Here is a 24,690-nt window from a genome sequence, read left to right on the forward strand (position 1 = left end):
CCTCAATGAAGAGACATCTATAATAAGCAGATTAAAAAAAAAAACAAAAGAAAAAAATTCCAAATTTTTTATGAACAAAAGACAACAGAAAATAGGATTAGATTCTAGGAACTTCAGATGATTGGTCAATTAGATGGTAACTGAAAAGTATATTTAATTTGAATATTAAAAAAAACATGAGGCAAGAAAAAAAGCAATGATAAAACTGCAGCTAGCACACAGAACCTATTACCTGCCAGGCATTATTTAGTTCTTTTACATATTCTAACTATATTAATCCTCATTCTAAACTACTGGGTATTTATATGTTAGTGTCTGTACGTAATAGGTGATAAAACTGAAGCTAGGTAACTTGCCTAAGCCTTCACAGGTAGTAAATGATAGAGCAAGAATTTGAATTTGGGCAGCTGGATTCAGGTCTGGACTCTAAACCATGAAACACATGGCATCTTTAAAGGTTCAAAAGGAAAAAAATAGAGTGACTGAAATAAAAAACTCTAATGAATAAAATAACAATCACATCTGAGAACAAGACTAATGAACTAGAAGGAAGAGCTGAAGAAATGAGGGAGAAGGCAACTCAGAAAGCAAAGAGTGGAAGGAAAAATCACACGCTCCAGAGAGGCACTAAGGAGCACCTGATGAGGATCATAAAAGTGAAGTTCAAGAAAGGCTAAGAAACGACAGGCAGTAATATCAGTGAACTACTGAAAAGCCAGACTGAAGCATGATAAATCCTGGTAAGACTAAATAAAAATAAATCCACATGTACTTATCCACCGTAGTCACACTGTAGGACACCAAAGACAAAGACAATCTCAAAAGCTGCCAGAGGGAAAAGATGGATTTTCCACAAAAGAATGACAACCAGCCTGCGACCTTTCAGCAGCAACGACTGAACTGAGAAGCCAATCAGAAAAGCTCTTCAGAGAAGAGCTTTTTCAAATCCAGTTGAATTATCACTCAAAAATAAGGCAAACACAAAGGCCGTGTGGAAACTTATTGGCTTAGTGCCAAGAGACAGCCTGTATGAGATAGCTATAAAGAAGACTGCTCAGGAAATCCCACAAACTTGATGGGACAGGGCCAGCAGGGAGAGAGGAGAACAATGAAATTAGTCAACTGTGGGTAACTGTAAATAAGAACTGAATAAGAATAATAATAGAAATGATTAATTTTGTAAATCTAAAAATATGATGGAAAAACGACTTTGTGGAGAGGGGTAATTAGGGTTAGACCTCCACGTTTCTTGGCTCTCTGGGAAGGAAGAAGACACTGATTAACTTTTCACTTTTAAACAACATTTTAGGTTTAAGATGAGAAACTGATTATACCTTTCAAATTAACAGAAGGAAAAGGAATGATCAGGATCAGCAGAAGGCAGAAAAAGGAGGGGCAGAAAAGAAAAACATGGAAACTAAAAAGTACAAAGGAAAATCACAGAAAGTAAAAACATCAGTACTGACACTGAACGCAAATATGTTAAAGTCATTTATAAAAAGAGATCACCAGATTAGACTTAGAAGACATGCCTAAAAAGCAAAGATACGGAAATATTAGAAGACATGGAACTTTTTAAACACAACACCAAAAACACGATCCATGAAAGAAAACATTGGCAAGCTGGACTTCATTAAAATTTTTTCTTTTTCCTTTTTTAGGGGTGGGTGGGTGAGTGTGGTGTGTGTTACTGGGGATTAAACCCAAAGGTGCTTAAATACTAAGCCACATCCTAAGCCCTTTTTATTTTTTATTTTGAGACAAGGTCTCACTGAGTTGCTGAAGCTGGCCTTAAACTGGCTATCCTCCTGCCTCAGCCTCCTAAATCACTAGGTTTACAGGCATGCACCACCATGCTTAGCTAAAAACTTTTCTGTGAATAAATCTGTTAAGAGAATGAAAAGACAAGCCATAGAGTGCAAGAAAATTTTTGCAAAACAGATCTGATAAAGGACTAGTATCTATGATATATAAAACACAATAAGAAATCAAATGACCTGACTAAAAAATGGGCAAAGGATTTGATCAGGCACTTCACCAAAAGAGATACACAGATGACAAAAATGTCAAAGATCCTCCACATCACAGGTCACTAGAGAATTACAAATTAAACAAGATACTACACACCTATCAGAATGGCCAAAATCCATTACCTGTACCCTCTAAACTTACCCTGTTCTTTTCCTTGGGGTTTTCCACTTACCAACTGTAACTATCACCTTGACAAGGATGAATTCCTGACATCTCCTGTTTAGACTTATCAAATTTCCAAACTGGCATCTCCAATAAGCTGGATTTTTCTGGATATTACTGTCACCCCCAAGCTCAAAACATCAAAAAACAGGATCGGCAAGCCTTCCCCTCTAAAACCAGTCTTTTCCCATCTCATTTGGTAAGGCTTAAACAATCTCAGGCATTTTGGGTCTTGTCTATAGGCAACCATGTATAGCCAGTTACCAATCTGTTTATTTTTTTCTTTGTGTGTCAGGGATACAACTGCGAGCCTTGCATGTGCTGGGGAAGTGTCTACCACTGAGCTACTACCCCAGTCTTTTATTTTGTTTTTGTTTCAGGCTCTGGCAAAGTTGGCAAGGTTGGCCTTGAATTTGTGATCCTCCTGCCTCAGCCTACCAAATAGTTGGGATTACAGGTGCACCATTGTGCCAAGCTCCAATTTGTCTATTCTACCCTTGTAACATCCTGTTTCCAACAAGAGCCTCTAGTTCAGGTCCTTTTTACTCTAGAATGCAGATCCAGATGGACTGCCTGTCTCAAGTGTTTCATTCCACATCTCCTCCAGTGGTTCTCAGAGAGCATCGATGTGTCCCTTCTACTTGGGTGTACAGTGAATGCCATAACCTGGCACCCAGGACCCTCCACCACTGACTGAATCAATGCTTTAAGCTTCATTTCCCACTATGCCTTTTCGTGACACCCCTCCTTTTTACTGAACTGATTCACTGAGTACCTTCAGACCTGTTTATCATTACACCCACATTTTTGCAAACACAATTTCTTTGTCCATCATGCCTTCCACTCTACCCGCTCCTGTAGATGTCTGAGCTCCTTCCTCCCCCACAGACCCTATCTCTTAAAGGAAGCTGTCTGCAGTGGTTCCAGCCCCCAGATTGCTCCCAACACTGAATCCTGCAGATGTGAGGCAGGCAAGAAGCATCTAATTAATTCAAGAAAAGGACCTGACCCACAGGCATAGAAGATATAAACTGCTAAGGCTACTTTGTTTATTATGGCTAGAGAATTTGAGATTTTTATAACAGAATTTAGAGCAAAGGACTAATTATTGACAATTTAGCACAAAATGCAGGCAAAGTAGGATGGTAACAGCAGAACGTGAACTCACATGCATTTTGATCACAATTAGTGCTAACCTTGCTCAACTCAGTGAAGCATGGTAATAAAGTTGCCTCATAAAGTTGAGGGAATCATGCCAGATACGCTGCACATAAAGGTACTTGGCACATATGTGGTGCTTAATAAATGCTAGCTATACATGGAAGGTGATGCTAGTCCTTTTCTCTGGTCTGACTCACCAAGAGATGGAATTCTCTGGAAGGCAATTCCACAACCAAGCCTCCTAATCCTACAGTTTTGGTATAGAGGAGTCTAAAAATTATTCACCAGATCACATCACTGATTTTGTAGTCCTAGCACACATGGGCCCACAAGGCAGAAATGTAGTGAACTCCCACTTTAAAGGAAAGAATTTCCTTTACAAAATATAGTTCTTAATTCCCCCCGCCCCAATTTTTATTACAGTTGGTGATAAAGTACCAGGAATGTAATAGCATGGTTAAAATTAAACCAATCCTGTAGATGTTGAACAATCTTGTGAGTTTAAGTACCAATGGGGATGTACCACATTAGCTGTTTCGAGCGTGGGAATCATTTCTTACAGATACTGAGTATTAACAAAGAAATATCAGCAGGAAAAAAATGAAAATGGTCATGATGCATGTTTTCAAACAGATAAGCAAGAGCAGAGCACTGCAGGAGATTAGCACTTGGGCGTGGGTTTGTAAGTAAAAGTTCTGACAAATCCCCAAATGGATTCTGAAAAATCTATTTGCAACCTCACTTTGCTTCTGTCACAGGCAAATCCTGACTCCCAAGCCAAGTCTTCCACATAGTCCTCAACGTAGGCTCCTGCATTCCATGGCCTAGTCCAGCCCACCCGTTAGTTCTCTTTAAATGGATCCTTCATCTTTGATCCCATGAAGGCAACTCTAAGGACTTTAGAGGCCATCACATCAGCAGTGAGGATCTAAAATGACAAAAATCACTGTCCAGAAAGATCAAAATTGCTTTTCAAATTTCAGGTCAGAACTGGTATTAGAACATTACATCAAATAATTTGAGTATATATTTAGTAGTGACTAATGTGATAACCAAATGCTGCTATTTTATTTTCTACCAAAAATTTCCATTATTTGGTGTGCCTCTTATGTTAGAAAGGCAATAAACACAAGGACTTGAAAAGAGCAACTGACTTAATTTGGTTTTGGTTTTGGTTACCTCTTACCTTTCCAGTCCATACTTTTGGGCACCAATTTCTCTACCTACGATATGGATTTGGCACCCTATGCTCACTGAACTGGGATATAATGGGGCAATGAATGATATAATCAAGGTGAAAGTGCTTAGAAAATTATAAAGCACAACGCAAAAGTAAGGTTTGGAAAGCACTACTCTGAACGGAACTGTGAATGTTAGAACAGACACTGGGAGATCTTTTATCATGGTTTTAAAAAAGATTCTTTTTTTTTTAACCTGGAAAACTCTTTGTTCAAAGGAAACATTTAAAGCAAACAAAAAGTCACTGTCTCCGGATGAACCAAGGAGATACCTACCCTCCTCCTTCCTGCTTGCTATTGTGGTAGACTCAGAAAGGAGTTTCTAGAACCTGCGGGGCTGCAAGGAACACAGTGTCCACTCCATGGATTTAGCCCAAGCCCTGGATGGGCAGAGAGGCAAAGAGGCCTGGAGAGGGGCAATGAGGGTCTGTAAGCAGGAGTGGGGCTGCAGACATGGGCCACTTACACTGCCAGGGAACACTGACAGGGCTCATGCATGGCCAGAGCTTGGTCATTTTACCTTAGAGAACCTGAAACGCTTTCTGAAGACGATTCCTCTCCCAAAGCCCCCTAGGCGGTGGGACTGCGGCCTGGCTTTGTTTTCCCAGGTCCCATAGTGGTGTGGCCTGCTGGGAGCCACTCCTGTAATTTTTGGAGTCTTCCCATGAATAACACCAAGTACGGACGGTTTTCACCAACACCTGTCCAGGTAGGAAAGGGCCAGTGACCAGCTCACCAACCCTGGTGTGGGAGCTCCTAGGGAATAGTGCTCACAGCCCTGCAGGCAGCACCCCCCCCCCACAGTCAGCTGTGACCATGCCTTGCTGACCCCTGCCTCAGTGCATGCACGTGAGTGCCCTCCCATCTTTCCCCTTGGCTGCCACCTCTGGGTCCCATGGTCCTATGCTTGGAGGTCTGCCTCAGCATCTCAGGAGGCTTCCTTCCTGCTCCACGTTCTATTCTCTCTAATCTATACCATAAACTAATTCCCAAAAGAGTATGACTTGGAGGAAACAAGATCTGGATTCAGTCTGACCTCTGGGCCCATTTCCACATTAATAAAATAGGTATCAGATAAGATTTCAGAAAGCACAGGACAGTATTATCATGAATATAAAATAGTATGACATTGATAAAGACCAAATAACAGAACCTTATCAGAAATATTCATAAAACACTTCATTCTCTTGTCCAAAAACCTTCAGTGACCCCTAACTACAAAGTCCTCCAAATGTGACGCCATCTACCTGACAGGCTTCTCTCCCAGCCCTCTCTACACAACGCTCTGTGCCAGCTCAGTGACCCCTTCACCTCCCCAGCTCTCCTGGTCTCGAGAACTTCGAGGTCATGATTTCTACTACATAAAGTGCTCAGCTAGACCTATTGTGTGTCAGCTTTCCATCACTATACAAAATGCCTGAGACAATTAAAGGGAAACAGTTTATTCTGGTTGAGTTCTGGAGGTTCCAGTCCATCACTGGTTGTCCCATGATCTTGGATGAGTGGTGAGGCAGCACAGGGTACAAAGTGCAGGGCAGGGCAAAACTGCTCATCTCAGGCCAGAGAGCAGAGCAGAGAGAATGGCCTGGGCCTCAATTCTCTTTCAGGGCATGCCTCCAGGACCTCCCACGAGGCTTCCAACAGGTCACCTGGGGACCAAGCCTGTACGGTGTGGACCCCTGGGGCACACTTCTCCAGACCACAGCAACTGTCAAGTGCTGCTCTGCCAAGCACCAAAGGTACCACTTTCTGAAGCTCCATCTGGTTACTCCAGGCAGAGCAATCTCTCTCTTCTCTGACTTCCCTGCAGCTTATGGGTAGGAACTGTCATGGGTGCCTTAACTACACAGTGCAACCCCCCGTGTACACACACACTAACATCCAACTGCACACTGATTAGGCTCTCCATAGTCGGCAGACCTATCTAATCTATGTTCCAAGGCCCACAGGCCCAGCACATATCCTGAGTGGGTATGAAATGTATATTTGCAAATGGCTGAACAGATGAACAAACTGAATGATCACAGAAGACTTGTTAGCAATGTGGGACAATAGAAAGAGACAAATGACTCAGGCTCTAGGTGGCATTCCCTTACTGCTATATGAAGTGGCTGGGTTTGGTATGAACAGCATGGATGGGTAGGAGACAGAGGAGTTAGGTACTTGACAAACTTTTGTCAGCTGTGCAGATATTGACTAGTAACTGGATGACCACGATGAAGAGGCACTTTAAGAGCACTGAAGTATCAGGTACCCTCAGCAAAGCCTGGCACAGAACAGGTACTCAAAGAGTTTTTGCTGAATAAAATGAGAGGCAGGGGCACGAGCTGAGGAAGAGTGGTGTCAGAGGATGCACGGGCAGCCACAGGCATCTGAGCTGCTTGGCAGGGCCAGCTGACAGCAACGGCAGAAAATGAAACCTTTACAGGTGGCCATTGCCATGGTGAAGTGGAGGGCAGACAGGCAGGGCATTCTGGGTCGAGAGCAGGAGGACCAGGAGGCTTGGCCTGGCTACTGGGTTGGAGTAAGGACTGGTGGTTACTGACCCAGAGTCGGGGCTGTGGGGAGTGTGAGCCATGGGCTCTCCCAGGGCCTTTGAAGGCAGTGCCACCCCCAAAGCAGAGGGACAATAGGGCCATGCCAACCAGAACGCAAGTTCCTCGAGGGAAGGACCACGGCTGTCTTGTTCACCATCAATAACCAAAGTCCAGGTGAGAAACGTTCATGCCAGACTATCCAGGTGTGAAGTTCAGCTCTGCCCACTGCCCCTCGTTAAGCTCCCGACGCTATTTAGTTCTTACATTCTTCGAGTGGGGATAAGCCTATCCCTAGCTCTCATTGGGAAGACTGAATGATTACCCAGGTTGAGGAGTTTTCTCTTGAGGCTGGGCCCTGACTCTCAAGCAGCACCTCATCCCAAGCCAGGCACATCTATAACTAACAATGCCAGAATGCCAGGGGCTTACAGGGCCCCGGTCGGGGTCTCAGGTTGCAGATGAACTTGCTCATGGGCATGGAAAGGGGCACTCTGTTTTTGGTTTGCTTGCACCAGAATGTAAGAAAGTGAGGGTGATGAATGACCTTGAATCATCTCTAAATACCAAGGAAGTCCTTTGCTGGCTCTAAGACAGATAACCATTATTTGTAACAAAGTCCATGAGGCATAACAATAAATCTCAGTATCTCGGGGCTGCAGTGCCAGGCAACCAAGTCTACCCAATTACATATACAAGTACTTTCGTGTGTGATCCAATTTGGTCTTCACCAAAAAACTCAGACAAAGGAGAGAGAGGGGGAAAAAAAAGAGAGACTTTCAGAATCAAAGGAGCAGACATTAGAGAAGAACTGCACAGTGATACTGAAAAGCAGAGGAGGGGAGAATGTCTTTTATGTTTCTTCAAAAAGCCGCAGCGATTTTATAGTCAAGCACTTGTCTCATTTTCTCCCAAAGTGGCAGCACCAACATTTCTGCTCATCCCTAACTGCCGCAGGGCCTGTCAGTTGCTAGGCAACCTTAACGCACTCCAGCACCTGTTGGCATCCGCCTTGCTTCCTGCCTCCCACAATGCACAGCTCCATCACTGGTATACCAGTTACTCCCAGGCACCGTCTCTTAGCCAATGTTCTTCCTCAAGCCTGTCTTCTTGCCTGGTTGGTCCTACTGTATTTGTCATCTTGTCCCAATAATTTCCACAACAATAGGCTGCTCATCAAACATGGGTGATTTCACGGTAGGAACAGAACAGATGGAAGGAGAATCTTATTAAAACCATAAATAACTTGCCATAAAAGCAAGCAGCCAGACAAAAGAAAATCACCAGCCAATACAACATGCTAAAAAGTTCAAGTTGAACTGTTAGTTTGAAGTCTCTTTGAACACAGAATCTGGTTGAGTATACTTGTCCTAATAGAATAATTTTGATAAATTTTCAATAATTTTCAATGAACATCATACTGAGTTTAGAAAAGGCTGTCTCTCAGACAAATCTAAGTCACATATTATCAATACGTTACCATCAATGTGTTATATATGCAAAAAATATAAAGGCTACAGACGTTGCTTTTGTCAGTCACAACAGGCTTAATGCCTATGAACTACTAAAAATCAAGCAATTAACAGGTATTAACAACATCATACTGTTTAATAGGCAACATATATTTTCTATCTTCCACCTTAGAGCATTCCATAAGTCATATAAAAGCTCATAGCATAATGAATTTTCTGATATTTAGGTGGCAAAACTAGTAAGTAGCAATCCACACTGGGACTTGGATCTTTGGACTCTGTCTCAGGTTATCCACTCAACAGTGTGCTAGCTGGCCAGATTCCATCACCATTTGAGGACCCTGGGCTCGAACATGCTCTTGAGCTTAAAGTATCAAACCCAACAAACTGGTGATCATGGTTTCAAGTTGAAGAATATGGAGGCTGGGGCCCAGCAGTGGAAAGAAACTTTCTTTACATACCTTTTTAATACTGTGTACGTTTATTATCTATTTAAAAGAAACATTTTTAAAGGACTCTCATTCAAATATAGTAGGAACTATATGATGACATGTTGGTCACCAATGGGCCACACACAGATGGTGGTCCAGGATTACACTGGAGCGGAAAAATTCCCACTAGCTAGTGATGCTGCAGCTGTGACAGAGCTGGCACAGGGGACCTCGAGCTTGGGGCGGTCTGGTGTGGCGGTCTCCATCGCCAGCCGTGTCAGAGGGCAGCATGTGCTTACCTACAGCACCTGACAGCTGGTAATGATCATGTAATTCACGACCACGTACTGGTTTGTGTTTTTACTATACTATACTTTTTATCCTTATTTTAGAATGTATTCCTGCTTATTAAAAACAAAAAAGGCTACTAAAAAGCAACGTGTTGTGTTAAGTGGCAGCAGCGGCACGTATCTGTGTCCACCCGGCTCCTGTGTCTATAGGCCATGTGGAGTGACTGAGCTGTGCCACAAAGATTCATGCCAGTGCTCTATAGGTCTGTACGATGATGACATCTGCAATGTCACATTTCTCAAGATATGAAGATGAAATGGACCGGGCTCCTGCAAAGAGAATCAAAGGGCCAACAAGGAAGATGCAAAAGGAACGCATAGGAAGAAATCGGGAATTTTGTTTGTTGACCTGAAGTTTCACTCAAAGGGGAGCATTTGAGGTGACTTTGAAGGAGAAGCATAATTGTTCTAGACAGCACAGAAAGAAAAACAAACTTAAAATCTGAGAAGCGGTCCAGACATGAGCTGCAGTTAAGGGGATTCTAACTCACTCATTTGATATTTCCTGAGCCTCTACAGACCGGGCATTGTAATAGGCACTTTTTTTTTTAATCTGGCAGAAACACAAACATTCAATGAATAATCACCAAAAGTCATGATGAGTGTTTAGCTAGGTAATATGATAAAGCTCATTTTCTCTTAAAGAACAAAAACTTTTAATGCAGATGGTCTAATAAAACAGAAACTTCATTAAAAATTATGTTTTACTTATATGTAAAAGAATCAAATGGAAAATGAAAACTATAATATTTTTAATAGGATTATAAATCCTGAACTTCATGGGCCAGAGGTTTCACACTAGTGAACCACCAGTTGGATAAAACAAAGTCCATGTGACGGAAGCTAGCATGTGCTACTAGGATGTGTAGAGAAGTAACCAGTGGTAAGTAAGTATGCGTGCAGCACAGGAGACTTATGAGTGCACTTCTGAGATGATGGATCTTCCTAAACTAGGAAAGCAGATCTTTTGGAATCCTAACTTTTTAAAAACTATTATTTTTAACAACTCCACACACCCAAGAGAATACGGTTCTTGCTGCAGTCCTGCTGCAGGGCTATTCCCTCACTCCAAAAAGCTGCCTCCTTTGGCTCCGAAGAATAATGCTGCACTCCTTAACTGTCTCAGGACCCAAAGGCCTAAACTTCTGAGCATATTCAAATTTTACTTATCTATGAAAATAAACCTCCATTTTGGAAACAGTAAGAAATTATTTGAAGGCAAAGTTGGGAGACCAAGAGGATGAATCAATCTGGGTTATGAACACCAATAAGGCCTGTGGACAGAAGCTGGGGATGGCCCCCAAGCTCCCTGCAGGGCCCAGGTCCTATGTCACTCTGTTCCTTGAGTATAATCAAGAGCTGTTAATAGGATGGGATTTCATGTGCATTGTTAGATTAACCATCAGGTTACTTCAAGTTAATCTAAAGGGAAGTAACCAGGGTGGTCCAAGGTCCTTCCTGACTCTCCTGCTGGTTTTCAAGATGCAAACATCAATGCTGCAGGGCTCTGTGGGCAGCACCTTGGCTGGGACAGCATGGTCGACAGTCAATGAGAAAGCAGGAACTTCAGCCTCACAGCCACATGCAACTGAATTCTGTCAACAAGCAGCAAGCAGGGATGGGACCCTGAGCTTCAGAGGAGCTCAGACCTGGTCGACATCTTGATTTCAGCCTGGCAAGACAGTAAGCAAGGGACCAGCTCACACAGGCCCAGGCTCCTGACCCACGGAAAGTACAGGGTTATTCACAGCCCCTTAGTCTATGGTCACTTATCACAAAGCATCAAAAAAAATCAATCCAAGGCCAAAATCAAAGAAATGATACTTATCTGTTGACACATCATGTGAACTCATTTTGAAGGAAATTCTGATCCAAACAATCTGAGCAATGTCAGTATCTTTGGTTAAAGTTCCTAGTTTCAAAAGGTGATCATCTTCCCCCTAAAAACTGGAACAAGGCAGGGATGCCCTCTTTCACCACTTCTATTCAACATTGTTCTTGAGACTCTGGCCAGAGCAATTAGACAAACCAAAGAAATTAAAGGGATACGAATTGGAAAAGAAGAACTCAAACTATCCCTGTTCGCTGATGACATGATTATATATTTAGAGGAACCTGGAAACTCCACCAGAAAACTCTTAGAACTCATAAGTGATTTCAGTAAAGTAGCAGGTTACAAGATCAATGCCCATAAATCCAACGCATTTTTATACATAAGTGATGAATCTTCAGAAAGAGAAATTAGGAAAACTACCCCATTCACAATAGCCTCGAAAAAAATAAAATACTTGGGAATCAATCTCACAAAAGAGGTGAAAGACCTCTACAATGAGAACTATACAACACTAAAGAAAGAAATTAAAGAACACCTTAGAAGATGGAAAGATCTTCCATGTTCTTGGATAGGAAGAATTAATATTGTCAAAATGGCCATACTACCTAAAGTGCTATACAAATTCAATGCAATTCCAATTAAAATCCCAATGACGTACCTTACAGAAATAGAGCAAGCAATTATGAAATTCATCTGGAAGAATAAGAAACCCAGAATAGCTAAAGCAATCCTTAGCAGGAAGAGTGAAACAGGGGGTATTGCAATACCAGATCTTCAACTCTACTACAAAGCAATAGTAACAAAAACGGCATGGTATTGGTACCAAAATAGAAAGGTAGATCAATGGTACAGAATAGAGGACACGGACACAAACCCAAATAAATACAATTTTCTCATACTAGACAAAGGGGCCAAAAATATGCAATGGAGAAAAGATAGCCTCTTCAACAAATGGTGCTGGGAGAATTGGAAATCCATATGCAACAGAATGAAACTAAACCCATATCTCTCACCATGCACGAAACTAAACTCAAAACGGATTAAGGACCTCGGAATCAGACCAGAGACCCTGCAGATTATAGAAGAAAAAGTAGGTCCAAATCTTCACCTTGTTGGTCTAGGACCAGACTTCCTTAACAGGACTCCCATAGCACAAGAAATAAAAGCTAGAATCAACCACTGGGATAGATTCAAACTAAAAAGCTTTCTCTCAGCAAAGGAAACTATCAGCAATGCGAAGAAAGAGCCTACAGAGTGGGAGAATATCTTTGCCAATCATACTTCAGATAGAGCACTAATCTCCAGAATCTATAAAGAACTCAAAAAACTCTACTCCAAGAATTCAAATAATCCAGTCGACAAATGGGCTAAGGAAATGAATAGACACTTCACAGAAGAAGATCTACGAGCAATCAACAAACATATGGAAAAATGTTCAACATCTTTAGTAATAAGAGAAATGCAAATCAAAACCACCCTAAGATTCCATCTCACCCCAATTAAAATGGCGATTATCAAGAATACCAGCAACAACAGGTGTTGGCGAGGATGTGGGGAGAAAGGTACACTCATACACTGCTGGTGGGGCTGCAAATTAGTGCAGCCACTCTGGAAAGCAGTGTGGAGATTCCTTAGAAAACTTGGAATGGATCCTCCATTTGACCCAGCTATCCCACTCCTTGGCCTATACCCAAAGGACTTAAAATCTGCATACTACAGAGATACAGCCACATCAATGTTCATAGCTGCTCAATTCACAATAGCCAGACTGTGGAACCAACCTAGATGCCCTTCAATTGATGAGTGGATAAAGAAACTGTGGTATATATATACAATGGAATATTACTCAGCCATAAAGAATGATAAAATTATGGCATTTGCAGGCAAATGGATGAAATTGGAGAATATCATGCTAAGTGAGATAAGCCAATCTCAAAAAGCGAAAGGACGAATGATATCACTAATAAGTGGAGGATGACACATAATGGGGGGGAGGGAAGGGTTAGTGTTAGGGTTAGAGTTGGGGTTGGGGAGGGGGGCAAGTATGGAGGAAGGAACTACTGTATGGAGGGTAAGGAGGGGTGGGAGGGGTGGGGGGAGGGGAAAAAGTGGCAGAGTGAATCAAACAACATTACTCTGTGTGGGTTTGTGATTGCACGGGTGGTGTGCCTTTACGCCATGTACAAACAGAGAAACAACATGTGTCCCATTTGTTTACAATTAAAAAAAAAAAAAAGGTGATCATCTTGAAAGATAACTCTTTGGATTATTAAAGAAAAGTATATTTATTATGTTAGAAGTCAAAATTCATCTTGCTTATTACCCCCCACCCCCACTGGGCAATTTAATTTTGTTGAACTTAATTAAAAGGAATCAGTTATTCATCCCAAACATGAACATTAAACATGGACTGGTAACATAAAATCAAAGTGGAAAAGTTTGAAAATAAGTTAAACTTATGTAGTTTTTGATTATTAGTTTACCTATGACTAACACCCAATTCTGAGAACCTGATCTCTCTGCCACTTTGTTCAGGGAGCGTTGGCTTTGCTAGGCCTCTCACTTCATGCGGACTAGAATCCTGGTGCCCTCCAAAAGCTGCCTCAGAGGTAGGCAGGCACATTATGTGAAAGACAGCAGTACTCAAAAGTCAGTTGTTCATGAAGTACTGCATTCATCCTCAAAGATGCCAATATTATCCACTGGGACAAACAATCTAGCGATGTTTAGAAGTAGATGAGGCTTTTTTTTTTTCTTTTAACTTCCACCAAGACATGGTGTTTAGTTTGTAGGGCCAGGTTATTAAATATCCTATAACGTATGAGGCAATCTTGCACAACCAAGAATTACTTTGAACAAAGTGCCAACACTGCCCTGTTGAGAAACATGCTAATTAAGTAAAAGCCAAAGCTGACTATATTAAAACCCTATCTTATTCTAGAAAGTCTCATGGAACAAGTACTTTAAAAAACACTCAATTATTCCAGTCAATGTCTTCCACAGACCCATGACTAATACAGCCTCAGGAACCCCAGGAGCAGCCAGTGGCAACTCAGGCGCGGAGCAGGTGAGCATGGCCACCAGTGAAGACTGAAGTCCCCTCCCTGCCCCACTTGCTCACCAGCACTCATTCTGCTATTTCTCAAACAAAGCAAGAGGCCCCAGCGTCCGATCACTTTCCCTCAGCTACCTCTCTCCACTCACGGTGCCTCTTCTTGCAGGTCTCTGCTTTCTGTGAGGTCTTCCCTGACCCTCCCATGTAATGGGCAGCTCCCTCCCCACCAGGGTCCTCACTACCCTGTAATACAGTGCTTGGGGGTGTGGGTGCTGGAGGGACTGGGCTTCTGGGCATTCCCTCTATGCTTCTCTAGGCTTCCTGCAGATAGTGATGACACCAGCATTAGCTCAGAACATCTAAAGACAAAACAACTTTGAAGCTGTCTGTTAAGACTGAGTTCATTTGACAGCAAAACTTGATCTTAATTCATTGGCTAACAAAAACAGCATAAGGCTGTTTCTGAAATGTTTATTATGGAGTGCTGCTGCAGATAGCACATACCATGCTCTCTGCCTAAACTCCAAAGGTTGAATGACATCTGGTCCCAGGGATTTTGAATAAAGGACTGTACATCTAAATTATCTGCTTTGTTTTTAACTATAGAACGACTTGACAGAAATAAACTTGGTTGGTTCTTGTATAACTCCTACCACCAGAATCAGGCCAATGATTATGTTTTATTTTTTTATTCCTAGCTCCTGGAAACGTGGTACACAGTAGGTGTCACAGATGTATTCTGAATAAATGGTTAAATAGAATGTATGACTTAAAATATATATTTTTTTTTGTTAGAAGCAAGATCATTTCATGGTAATCACTTGCTTTTTCAACCCAGGGTGAACAGTGTGGTTTCAATTCATTGGCCAACATGAAAAGCCCACTTGGTATGTATTTCTGCATGTTCTTTAGTGCCCAGGCATCAACAACTTTACTCTCTTCCAGAAAAGTCACAAAAGCTGTGTGAATTCTGGGGAAAACTCCAAAGTATTCTCTCTGTATAACAAACCTTTGAGTACATCTCCAATAAAAAACTGCACTTTACCACAATTAATCTGCAATCACGGTTTTTTTTTTTTTTTTTTTTTTTTTTTTGTCCTTGAGACCAAATCCAGAGCCATGCACAAGCTAGGCAAGCGTTCCACTGCCCAGTCATATCCCTAGGCCAGCAATTAAATTTATCGCCATCCTCCTGAAACCAGTTCCGTTTCCCAACTTCTACACTGGTGTCCGTGACCAACTCCAGTTCTCTGCCAGCTGTCCCTTAGCTCAGGAATCATCTTTGAGGCCTCACTCCTGTTCCATTATGCACAAAGTCTATGCAGCATTTTCTCAGTTCCCACCTCAGCCTGGCCTTCATTAGCCTCCTTGTTAACAAATTTGTACCCAGTGCCTCCTACGAGCCAGGCACTCTGCCAGGTGCTGGGATGTGTTAACAAGACAGACTTGGGTTCAGCCCAGTCTAGAGGGGAAGCCAGATAGTTACACAAGCAGCCACAAGAAAGGGGAAGGAACTCTAACGATGCAGGGAGTCCAGGGCATCATGGAAGCCTAGGGCTGAGGACTGGGAGGCTGAAAGTTAGGCCTCCCCACGTGAGTCTACCTGCACAGAACAGCTGGGGAAGCACTGTTGCTGCCGTCAGTCGACTAATGCTGTGACTGAGGAGTTGCCAAATCTCTCGTTCAAAGGCATTCCGCTGGGGCAAGAAGCTCCTCTGACTGCTCCTCTATTCCTAGAGCAACGCCATGGGCAGTACATGTGCTGGTAATGGCAGAGCTGCCTCAGCTGCAGCCATTTCTCGTCTAAGGAAAGGATGTAACCTCACCGTATCTCGTCATGCTTGAGAGGGGCACCAGAACCATCTGCCTTGGGCTGCTGCGAATGGATGGGCAGTTCTCTCTCCTGTCCTCTCTTTACACTCTGCAAAGCAGAAATGGCATTTTCCCCCTAATCATGGCAAGGGCCTGAAATTTTGATGGAGCTCTCCTGGGTGACTGAGGGTCTGAGGAGAACCAGGGGACTGGCTCCAGGGCTTGAAGAGGTTCTTGTCACTGTGGTGTGAATTTGAAGGTTCAGGGGCCACCATGAAGTGTCATTACTCCACTGTTGTTACAGCAGGTGTTGCTTTATGAGATCATGATGGGATACTTGATGTATTCTAAGTACCATTACCTTATAGTTAAGAGTGTGACTTAAGAAGTCTGCTTCCTTAAGTAGGACAAGTGCCAATTGTTGAACATCGACCTCTGCCTGGAGCTAAGTGCTTTATAGACCTGATATCAAACCCTCAGCAAAGTTGCAGGGTACAGGGTACTTTCATATCCTGTTTTCATATTTAAGGAAACAAGCTTGGTAAGTAAGGCTCAATGATTCAAAAATGGCAAGAGGTTCAGTTGAAATCTGGACTTGGGTCTAACTGTAAACTATGAAGACTGTAACCCCCAACCCATCTACCAGCTCTTCCCCAGGAACACAAATATGTCCAGGCTTCCCAATGGACCTGGATGCTTCCAGACTCTTCCCCACCAAGATCCACTCTCCATCCGGCAGCCTGACCTAGCTTTCAAGACATGTATCAGATGACATCACTCCACTTCAAGCCCTCTTTGACTTGGCTGGCACCAGCAAACCCACACAAGGAGTACCCTGACACTCCATACTCACCAGCCCAGGGCTCTCCCCGCTGGTCCTTCTGCCCCAGTGTTCTTTCTATGTAGGACTGGATCTTGTCACTCAGTTCAGCTTAGACATTAGCTCCTGAGGCCACCTGCTGTGACCCCTGCAGACACGTGGCAACACACTCCACCTGTTTCTCCGTGACCTGGTATTTTCACATTTATGTGTATGCTACTTGCACCCTGCCTTGCTCTACCTGAAGCCACGGCCCTGGTAGAGTGGGCTCCTTGCCCTCAGCCCCAGTGCTGCAGAAAGTGCCCGACAGCGATGCAGCTAAGTATCTGCCATGGAGTGAGTCTCCTGTGCATGTCTTTCATCCTCTCAAACACGGTGCAGTGAAAGTACAGCACCTTGAGCTTTGCAGGACTTTACTAGCACCTTAGTACAACAGGGTCCCAGTCCCACATAATTCTCATTCACACGTTTCACCCAGAACCTGCCTTCAGAGCTTGTTAGTTTTCTTGAACGAAGAAATACAGACTACTTTATCATCCGTGTGTCCTCTGCCCATTATGTCACCAGCATTCAAGAAAATGCACATTGAATACTATGAAGTAATAAGAGGACAACTGTGTCCCTCATCTGATGAGCTCATTACTGGCTGGTGGAGGCTGGAGCCTGTGAGGGTAGAACACTGAAGAGTGAGAACAAGCCTGAGGTGCTGGCACAGAAGTTGAGCAACAAGGGACAAGGACAGTCTATAACTCTATATGGTAACCTGGGCCTTTAAGAAAACAGAATTAGGATCCATGGGGAGAGGAGCAGAGGAGTGGCAAGGGCTAAGCTTCGCAGTGAGCAGGCACCGCACAGACAAGTCTCAGTCCACCTTGTGCTGAGAGCAGAGGGCCTGAGGGGGAGGGGGAGAGAGCAGGAGAGGAAGGAAGCAGCCCGAACTCATCCTCTTATCAATCAACTTTAATCAATACTAAAGCAGGTGTTCACACAGTATAAAACAAATAATTATTAAGTGATACATTGACAGTAGATGCTTTGTGACTTAATTCTAAAAATACAGAGTATCCTGGTTTTAGAAAACCAATTCTCAAAACTATCTAACCTTATCTTCAATGAATTGCTTGGATTTTCCCTAAAAGCCTCCTGTCCTTTCCCATCTCTGTGGCCTCTTATCAGAACCCACTCCCATGACACCTACCCACTCCTGCAATAATGGCAATAATCCATTCATGAGGGTGGCCTAGTCACCTCCTAAAGGTCCTGCCTCTCAACACTATGACATTGGGATTAAATCTCTAACAAATGAACATCGGGGGACACATTCAAACATAGTGTGACGGTCCTGCTGGAATAGAGGAATTGTGTTGGAAGCAGCCATGGGTGGCAGAGCAGTTAACATGGAGTGGTCGTACCAGGTTATCACTAGTAACCTGGTAACCTGGTCCTGAGGTTCTTTCCCTACACTGTGTCAGTGAGCTTATCACACTGAACTTCTAACTGTGGAGACTTTTACTAGCCGAGGGTCAAGTGCTCGGCAACTCCCACCCTCACAGCTTCTGTACAGATAAGGAGTCTGCGGCTGACAGAGGCTGAGAAATTGTTCAAGGCTGTTTGATGGTGGACATGGTCACCTCATCCAATACTGTCTCTCGATACTAAAGCCCCACTCCTCCTCTACGAGATCACATGCAGGAGAGAGGCAGAGGTGTCGCCTTCCCAGGCTTGTGAAGGGCTAGAAGCACTTCAGCGACCTGGAGAAGGAGAGGCCAGCAAGGCTGCAGAGCCTCCAGAAGAAAGGAGACCTGAGTACACCTTGAAAAATGGGCAGCGACTGAAGAGGCAGAGAAATGACAACGGGGCCAGGAAGGGAACTACATGGGCTCCTTGCAGGATGACTCCAGGGACAAGGGGGTTGGCCTGGTTGCTCTGGAAGTTCACGCTGGGAGTTACAGGATAGGAAAGAAAAATGGTGTGACTAGGATCCCAAGGCCAAACTGATAATCTGGACTTCTATAATCTTGTAGATGGGGATCCTGAACATAGAGCAATGAGGAAAATCTGTGCTTCAGAAGGGTGACTGTCAACTTCAAATAGTTATCATCAACTTTAATCAATATTAAAGGAGGTATTCACACAGTATAAAACAATTATTAAGTGATAAATTGATAGATGATGTGTGACTTAATTCTAAAAATACAGAGTATCCTGGTTTTAGAAAATCAATTCTAAAACTAACCTCCTCTTCACTGAATCACTCAGATTTTCCCTAAAAGCCTCCTGTCCTTTCCCATCTCTGCGGCCTCTGTCCCTGACAACTCCTCTGCCTGGACCAGTCAGTCCTCCTGGCCCCTCCTAGGCACCTGTCCAGGCTCATTTGAAATAGCTCTCACTGACCGCCTCCTCCTCTACCAGGAATAATGTCTAATGGTGCTCCCACTGTGGTCTCACATAATCAAACGACGAGGGTACAGTGTCACATGAACGGCAGGGCTTATGCCTCCTTGCTCTTTGTGTCCCCAGGGCCAAGGAAAAACTACTACTGAACCAGACTACAAAAACTTTGCCTATGGATAAGGATTTTTCATAAGGTTACTTTATGTCAATTTCTATTAATGCCCTTGAAACAGGATCAATTATACAAATACAGTTTCTGTGAAGTGCATCTACCTTTTTATTCCACATTGAGGAGAAACAACCCCCAAACAGACATTAAGTTCGACTTTTCCAATACAGTAGGAAGAGATTCAAGACTGCTATATCAAGTCTTACAATACCTCTAAGCTTCCAGCTCGCCCTATGGATTTTGTATTTGCCAGCCCCCACAATAACACGAGCCAATTCCTTAAAATAAATCCAACAGGCTGTGTATGTTTCTGTTTCTCTGGAGCATCCTGAATAATACAGAAGTCCAAGAGGAATCATCCCTATTTTATCTGGACCCATTCTTTCCATGTTCATCTTACAATGGCCCTTCCAAATAGCCTCTCTTCCCTGTCCTTAGGACCCCAGCATTAGGATTTCCATCTCCAGCAACCTCAGAGACAAACAGTGAAAACTCTTACACAGAAGACACAGATATCCATTTACATCTTGAATAAACTCTATCCAACAGCAAAAAAAAAAAAAAGGTTGGGGGTGGGGGAGAGAGAAGAAAACCACCTCTAGTCACTCTTATATGTTTAATTTAATTTGACCTCTTTAGGCTCCAATATTCCCAGCAAGAAAAATGAGGATGTTCAATAAGACCAGTTTTTAACAAATATTTGGTATTTCTTTAAATTGCTCTTACTGCACTTTGATGAAGATAGTAAGTTAATAAATAAGAGGATTATAGCTGAAGTTGGAAGTATAATCTTCAAATTCAACATTTATGCAAGTGGCCCAACTTTAGTAAGAGCCTCAGTAATATAATGAGCTGCATCCTATGTCCCAAATGGTTAGAAAATTCTGTCACATGAATGAAGGAAAATCATTTAAGGCACTGAACAAAAAACAAAATAACAGAGTCATGGGGTGAATGACAGTCTACTGCTTGGAAAAATGTTTCCAATCAGCATTTTATAATTGGTAGTGGGCAGATTACTTCACCTCATTCTATGAATTTATCACTGAGAGTATACAGTTGGTGATGACCACACACAGCCATATGGCAGAACCAGTATTAAAAGCAAGTTTTCTTTTAACTTGCAACTTAGAAACTTGGTTTAAAGGAAAATTACTGAACAACAGGTGAGCTGACACTGAAATGTGGTCTCTTAGCATATCCAGGTCCCTCATGTTCGTGTTGGTTAACTTCATGGAAGATTGAGTGGCATTAAGAATTTCTTGTCACTTTAATTTCAGAATATGTGTAATAACTTGACCAACTCTGTTCTTATTTGAAATAATATTGGGTGGCAGGGTTAACAACAAACTTGCACTCTTCAACATGACCAGAGTTGAGCTGGCTCTCTTGCCCAAAGGGCAGCCACACGCGTCCTACGCCTTGGTCTCCCTGGTGCCTCTTATCTGTCTCACGTGATGACATCCCCACCTAGGGAACTGACAGTGCAGGTCTTCACATCCAGGAAATCTCTCTCTTTAGAAGCAAAAGTTTCTGTTTTTAAAGATTCACAGCAAAATGGACCACTTCCCCTGACCACCTGTCACAACAGAAGTGGAGGCTTAAACACACATACTCACAGCTGCCACAGACTGAGGGCCTGGTACCTTCTGGGCACTGAGCTCTAGCATCTCTCTTCACTGTCACAGAAACCTGAAGGCAGCCATCATTTTTAGAGACTAGGAAACAGACTCAGATCAAATAAATTTGCTAAGTTCACAGAGCTACCATACAACTGCAGCATCTTGAGTATTTATTTTTAGTACTCAAAATTATGTTTTTCCACCATGCTATGATGCTTCAAATGCCTTTGGGACAGCTTCTCTTGCATGGGACCTATCATCACCATGCTCTTCAGGTCACTGTTACTTATCCTGAGCCACCAATTTCCACAAACTAGGAAACTGGTTTTGTTTCTAAGTGGCTCTTTGTTTAAAAGTTTGTTCATACCTTTACACTCTTGATAGCATTGTGAATTAGTATAACCACTACGGAAATCATCACGGAGATTCCTCAAAAGACTAGGCATGGAACCACCATAAGACCCAGCTGTAACACTCCTTGGTATTTACCTGAAGAATGAAATTCATCTTACTATAGTGATATGTGCATACCCATGTTTGTAGCAGCACAATTCACAGTAGCCAAACTATGGAATCAGCCTAGGTGTCCATCAATAGATGAATAGATAAAGAAAATGTGGTATATATACAGAATGGAGTTTCATTCAGTCATCAAGAAGTGAAATTACGTCATTTGCAGAAAAATGGAACTACAGACCATTATGTTAAGTGACATAAGCCAAACTCAGAAGGTCAAGGGTCATATATTTTCTCTTATATGTGGAAACTAGAGAGGAAAAAGGAAAAGAAAGGTGGAGAAAGGGAAATATCATGAAAATCAAAGGGAGATCAGTAGAATAGAGGAAAGGGACCAGGAAGTAGGAGAAGGGGAGGGAGGCCTCAATGCAGGGGAGTGATATTGGCCAAATATTACTGTTTCATTGTGTGCATGTGTGAATATGTAACAACAAATCCCACCATTATGTACAATTATAATGCACCAATAAAAAAAGTGGAAAAAATAAATATAAGCATGTTCATGAGTGCTGTTCCTTTTTTAGAAAAATAATTCCACTGTGTAATACTTTAATTAGTTGCTATGAAGTCAATTGTGTTACTGAATCCTGAAGATAGTTATTGGTTTAGTTCAGACTAGGAGTCAAGAATTAATGTTCTAGTATAGTTTTCAAAGTGAAAACAATATATTTTATTATAAAATAGATAAGAAAATGTCAATGGGTAAAGGTTTGTCATAGGGAGGATGGAAATATTGTAATGGATTATGGTGATGGCTGCACACAATACTAAACCACTAAGGTGTAGACTTCAAGTGGATAAATTTATGGTATGTGAATTACATCTAAATAAAGGTGTTTTTTAAAAGGACACATAAGAGATTTGATTCCTCAAGCTTTAATTACATAAGGAAAAACTAATGAAGAAAATTAATTTTAACATTTCTTTTTTTGCATTTATCCTAAGTGTCAACTGGTTTAATCCCTATTATTAAAATGTAAAACAACAGAATATAAAAGTTTATGCAAATCTTACAAGCATCTAGAATTACAGGAAATCAGGCCATGATCTCATACTCTACAAAGAGATTAATCATGTGCCTCCTTTAAATAAGGTTCATGTGACCCAACAGGCTGAGAACTAATGACAATTCATAATCATTTTTTAGAAACCCCTTCAATATTGATAGTAGTCATTACAAACACATTTTTAAAAATTCCTCCCAGATAGAACAGAAAGGCCATTTACCTTGTGACAAGAAACCAAGCAATTCTACTGAAGTCTGGAGAGGGCCTCATGTATGTCTTAATATGAGGCATGGCATTGCTGCGGCCAGATGTCTCTGCTGACCATGTGCTAGTGACAGGAGACACAAACCACTAGTTAAAAATAACACAAACTCGTCAAAATCCTAACATTAGGAAACTGCATGAAAAGTAAAATCTTATAATCTGAAAATATCAGGTACGTGGTTCTATAATTTGTGACAGTTTATTAAATTCTATTCATATAAGTCTGATGTATGCTCATTTAAAAAAGTAGGTATATAGAAAAGGAAAATTTACCGCTACCCATAGAAAGCACTAAAGCCTTTGGCATGTGACTTCCATCTTTTCTGCCACGAATACCCACCCACCCGTGAAAGTATGTTACCTCTGTTGTGTTCTTGTCTGCATGTGTGCATGTTCCCTGGGTGGACCAAGCTCCTAAAGGCAGGGATCACAGTCCCTTGGTGCACTACTGTGCTGGAACTCCATAAAAGATTGTCAAATGAATGACTACAAAGTGGGTAAAACACAGTCTGTCACAAATGCATGAATGCAAGGGAAAACTCAGAAGTGCTTTAGCTTTAGCTGAGTTTTGTCTAAGTTTCTAACACTAAAACTAATTTTCCATGGGAATAAATGGCCCTTCTCATGAAGCATGAGTCGGAGAGGATGTTCCTTCAAGGTAACAGGTGATCGCCAAGAATGAGGACTAGGTGGGTCCACTGCTTTATTTACTCAAATGAATTTAGTAATCTGATACTGAAGGAGTTCAATATACAGAAATGTCCTCTGTAAGGACAACCTCTCCTGAAAGGTAGAAAGGTTCCAGGACGCCATGCTGAATCTCAGCTGAAAGCTGCTGAAATGTAAACCTGCCTTTGTTTCTGGCTGCCCAATAATACAACCCGGTTGAAGTAAGTGTGGAATGGACAGATCTAGAACATGCAGGTGAGCAAGTGCTGTAGTCACTGGAGGACAAGGGTGTTTCTTTCCCTTTCCATTCATCAACTATTCACCGAACCCTCATGACACACCAAATACTGTCCTATATCCCAGGCAATAGTGGCCTGGGCTCTGCCCTCAGCAAGCTTGGCCACACATCACATGACGGTATAGGAAGAATGGTTATATTTTACATTTTTGGAAAAGTGAACTGAAGTACTGCTTATATAAACTATAAACTATCCAACACGATCTTTTATTTATCTTTTTCTTTGCATACCAATATTTAAATAGAAACTTCACAGAGATAAATTTTACTCTTTGGTATTAAAAACCTATTCCAAAATTTTCAAGACCCTGTTTTAAATTATTTCTATCACTAACATATGCAGATGAAAGAATATAGCTACATTATATAAGATTCTTTTTTAAAACACAGACTGACATAAATAGCATTCTTATTTCTAAAGAAGTAATAGCAGCACTCTGAACCAATCACTTACTGGAAGTAGGAATGAAGCCAATTTTGTTTTTCAGCTGTCTGGATGCTATAGGGAAGAGAACCTCCAGCTTTGCAAAGAAAAAAAGTAAAACAAATAAATATCATAAAATATATTGTGAAGCTTCCTCATTAAGAAGAAAATCTATAATAAGGTAAATGAAAAAAACTGCTTCTATTATTTCATCTTATGGAATAGTTTTCTGAAAGAAAATGTCTATACTTGCATTAGGTACACTGTCTTAATGGGGTTTCCTTTCTTAGTGATAAGGCTCATTTAAACAGTAAATGTTTACTATCTGAAAAGAAAAAGGCGTTAATTGCTCTGTGGTGTCAACTGAATAACACAGATCCAAAGTGTTAGAAAAGACATGGAAAGAATCCTGACTCATGCCACTGCC

General features: G+C 42.0%; 1 protein-coding gene across 6 annotated transcripts in view; it reads right to left on the reverse strand.

Moving 5' to 3' along the window:
- TDP1 (tyrosyl-DNA phosphodiesterase 1) overlaps positions 1-24,690 on the reverse strand; it is an 84,822-nt gene that overhangs the window by 24,949 nt on the left and 35,183 nt on the right. For all 6 annotated transcript variants that reach the window (XR_013762174.1, XR_013762175.1, XM_079129272.1 and 3 more), the window contains 2 exons: positions 24,294-24,360; positions 22,829-22,936 (listed from right to left, as the gene is read on the reverse strand). Coding sequence is in view for 4 of the 6 variants with exons in the window: in XM_079129272.1 (XP_078985398.1) it covers positions 22,829-22,936; positions 24,294-24,360 (175 nt within the window). In the remaining 2 variants the exon portion in view is untranslated. The remainder of the gene's footprint in view (positions 1-22,828; positions 22,937-24,293; positions 24,361-24,690) is intronic.

This window comes from Sciurus vulgaris, assembly GCF_902686455.1.
Source record: "Sciurus vulgaris genome assembly, chromosome: 2".
NCBI lineage: Eukaryota > Metazoa > Chordata > Mammalia > Rodentia > Sciuridae > Sciurus > Sciurus vulgaris.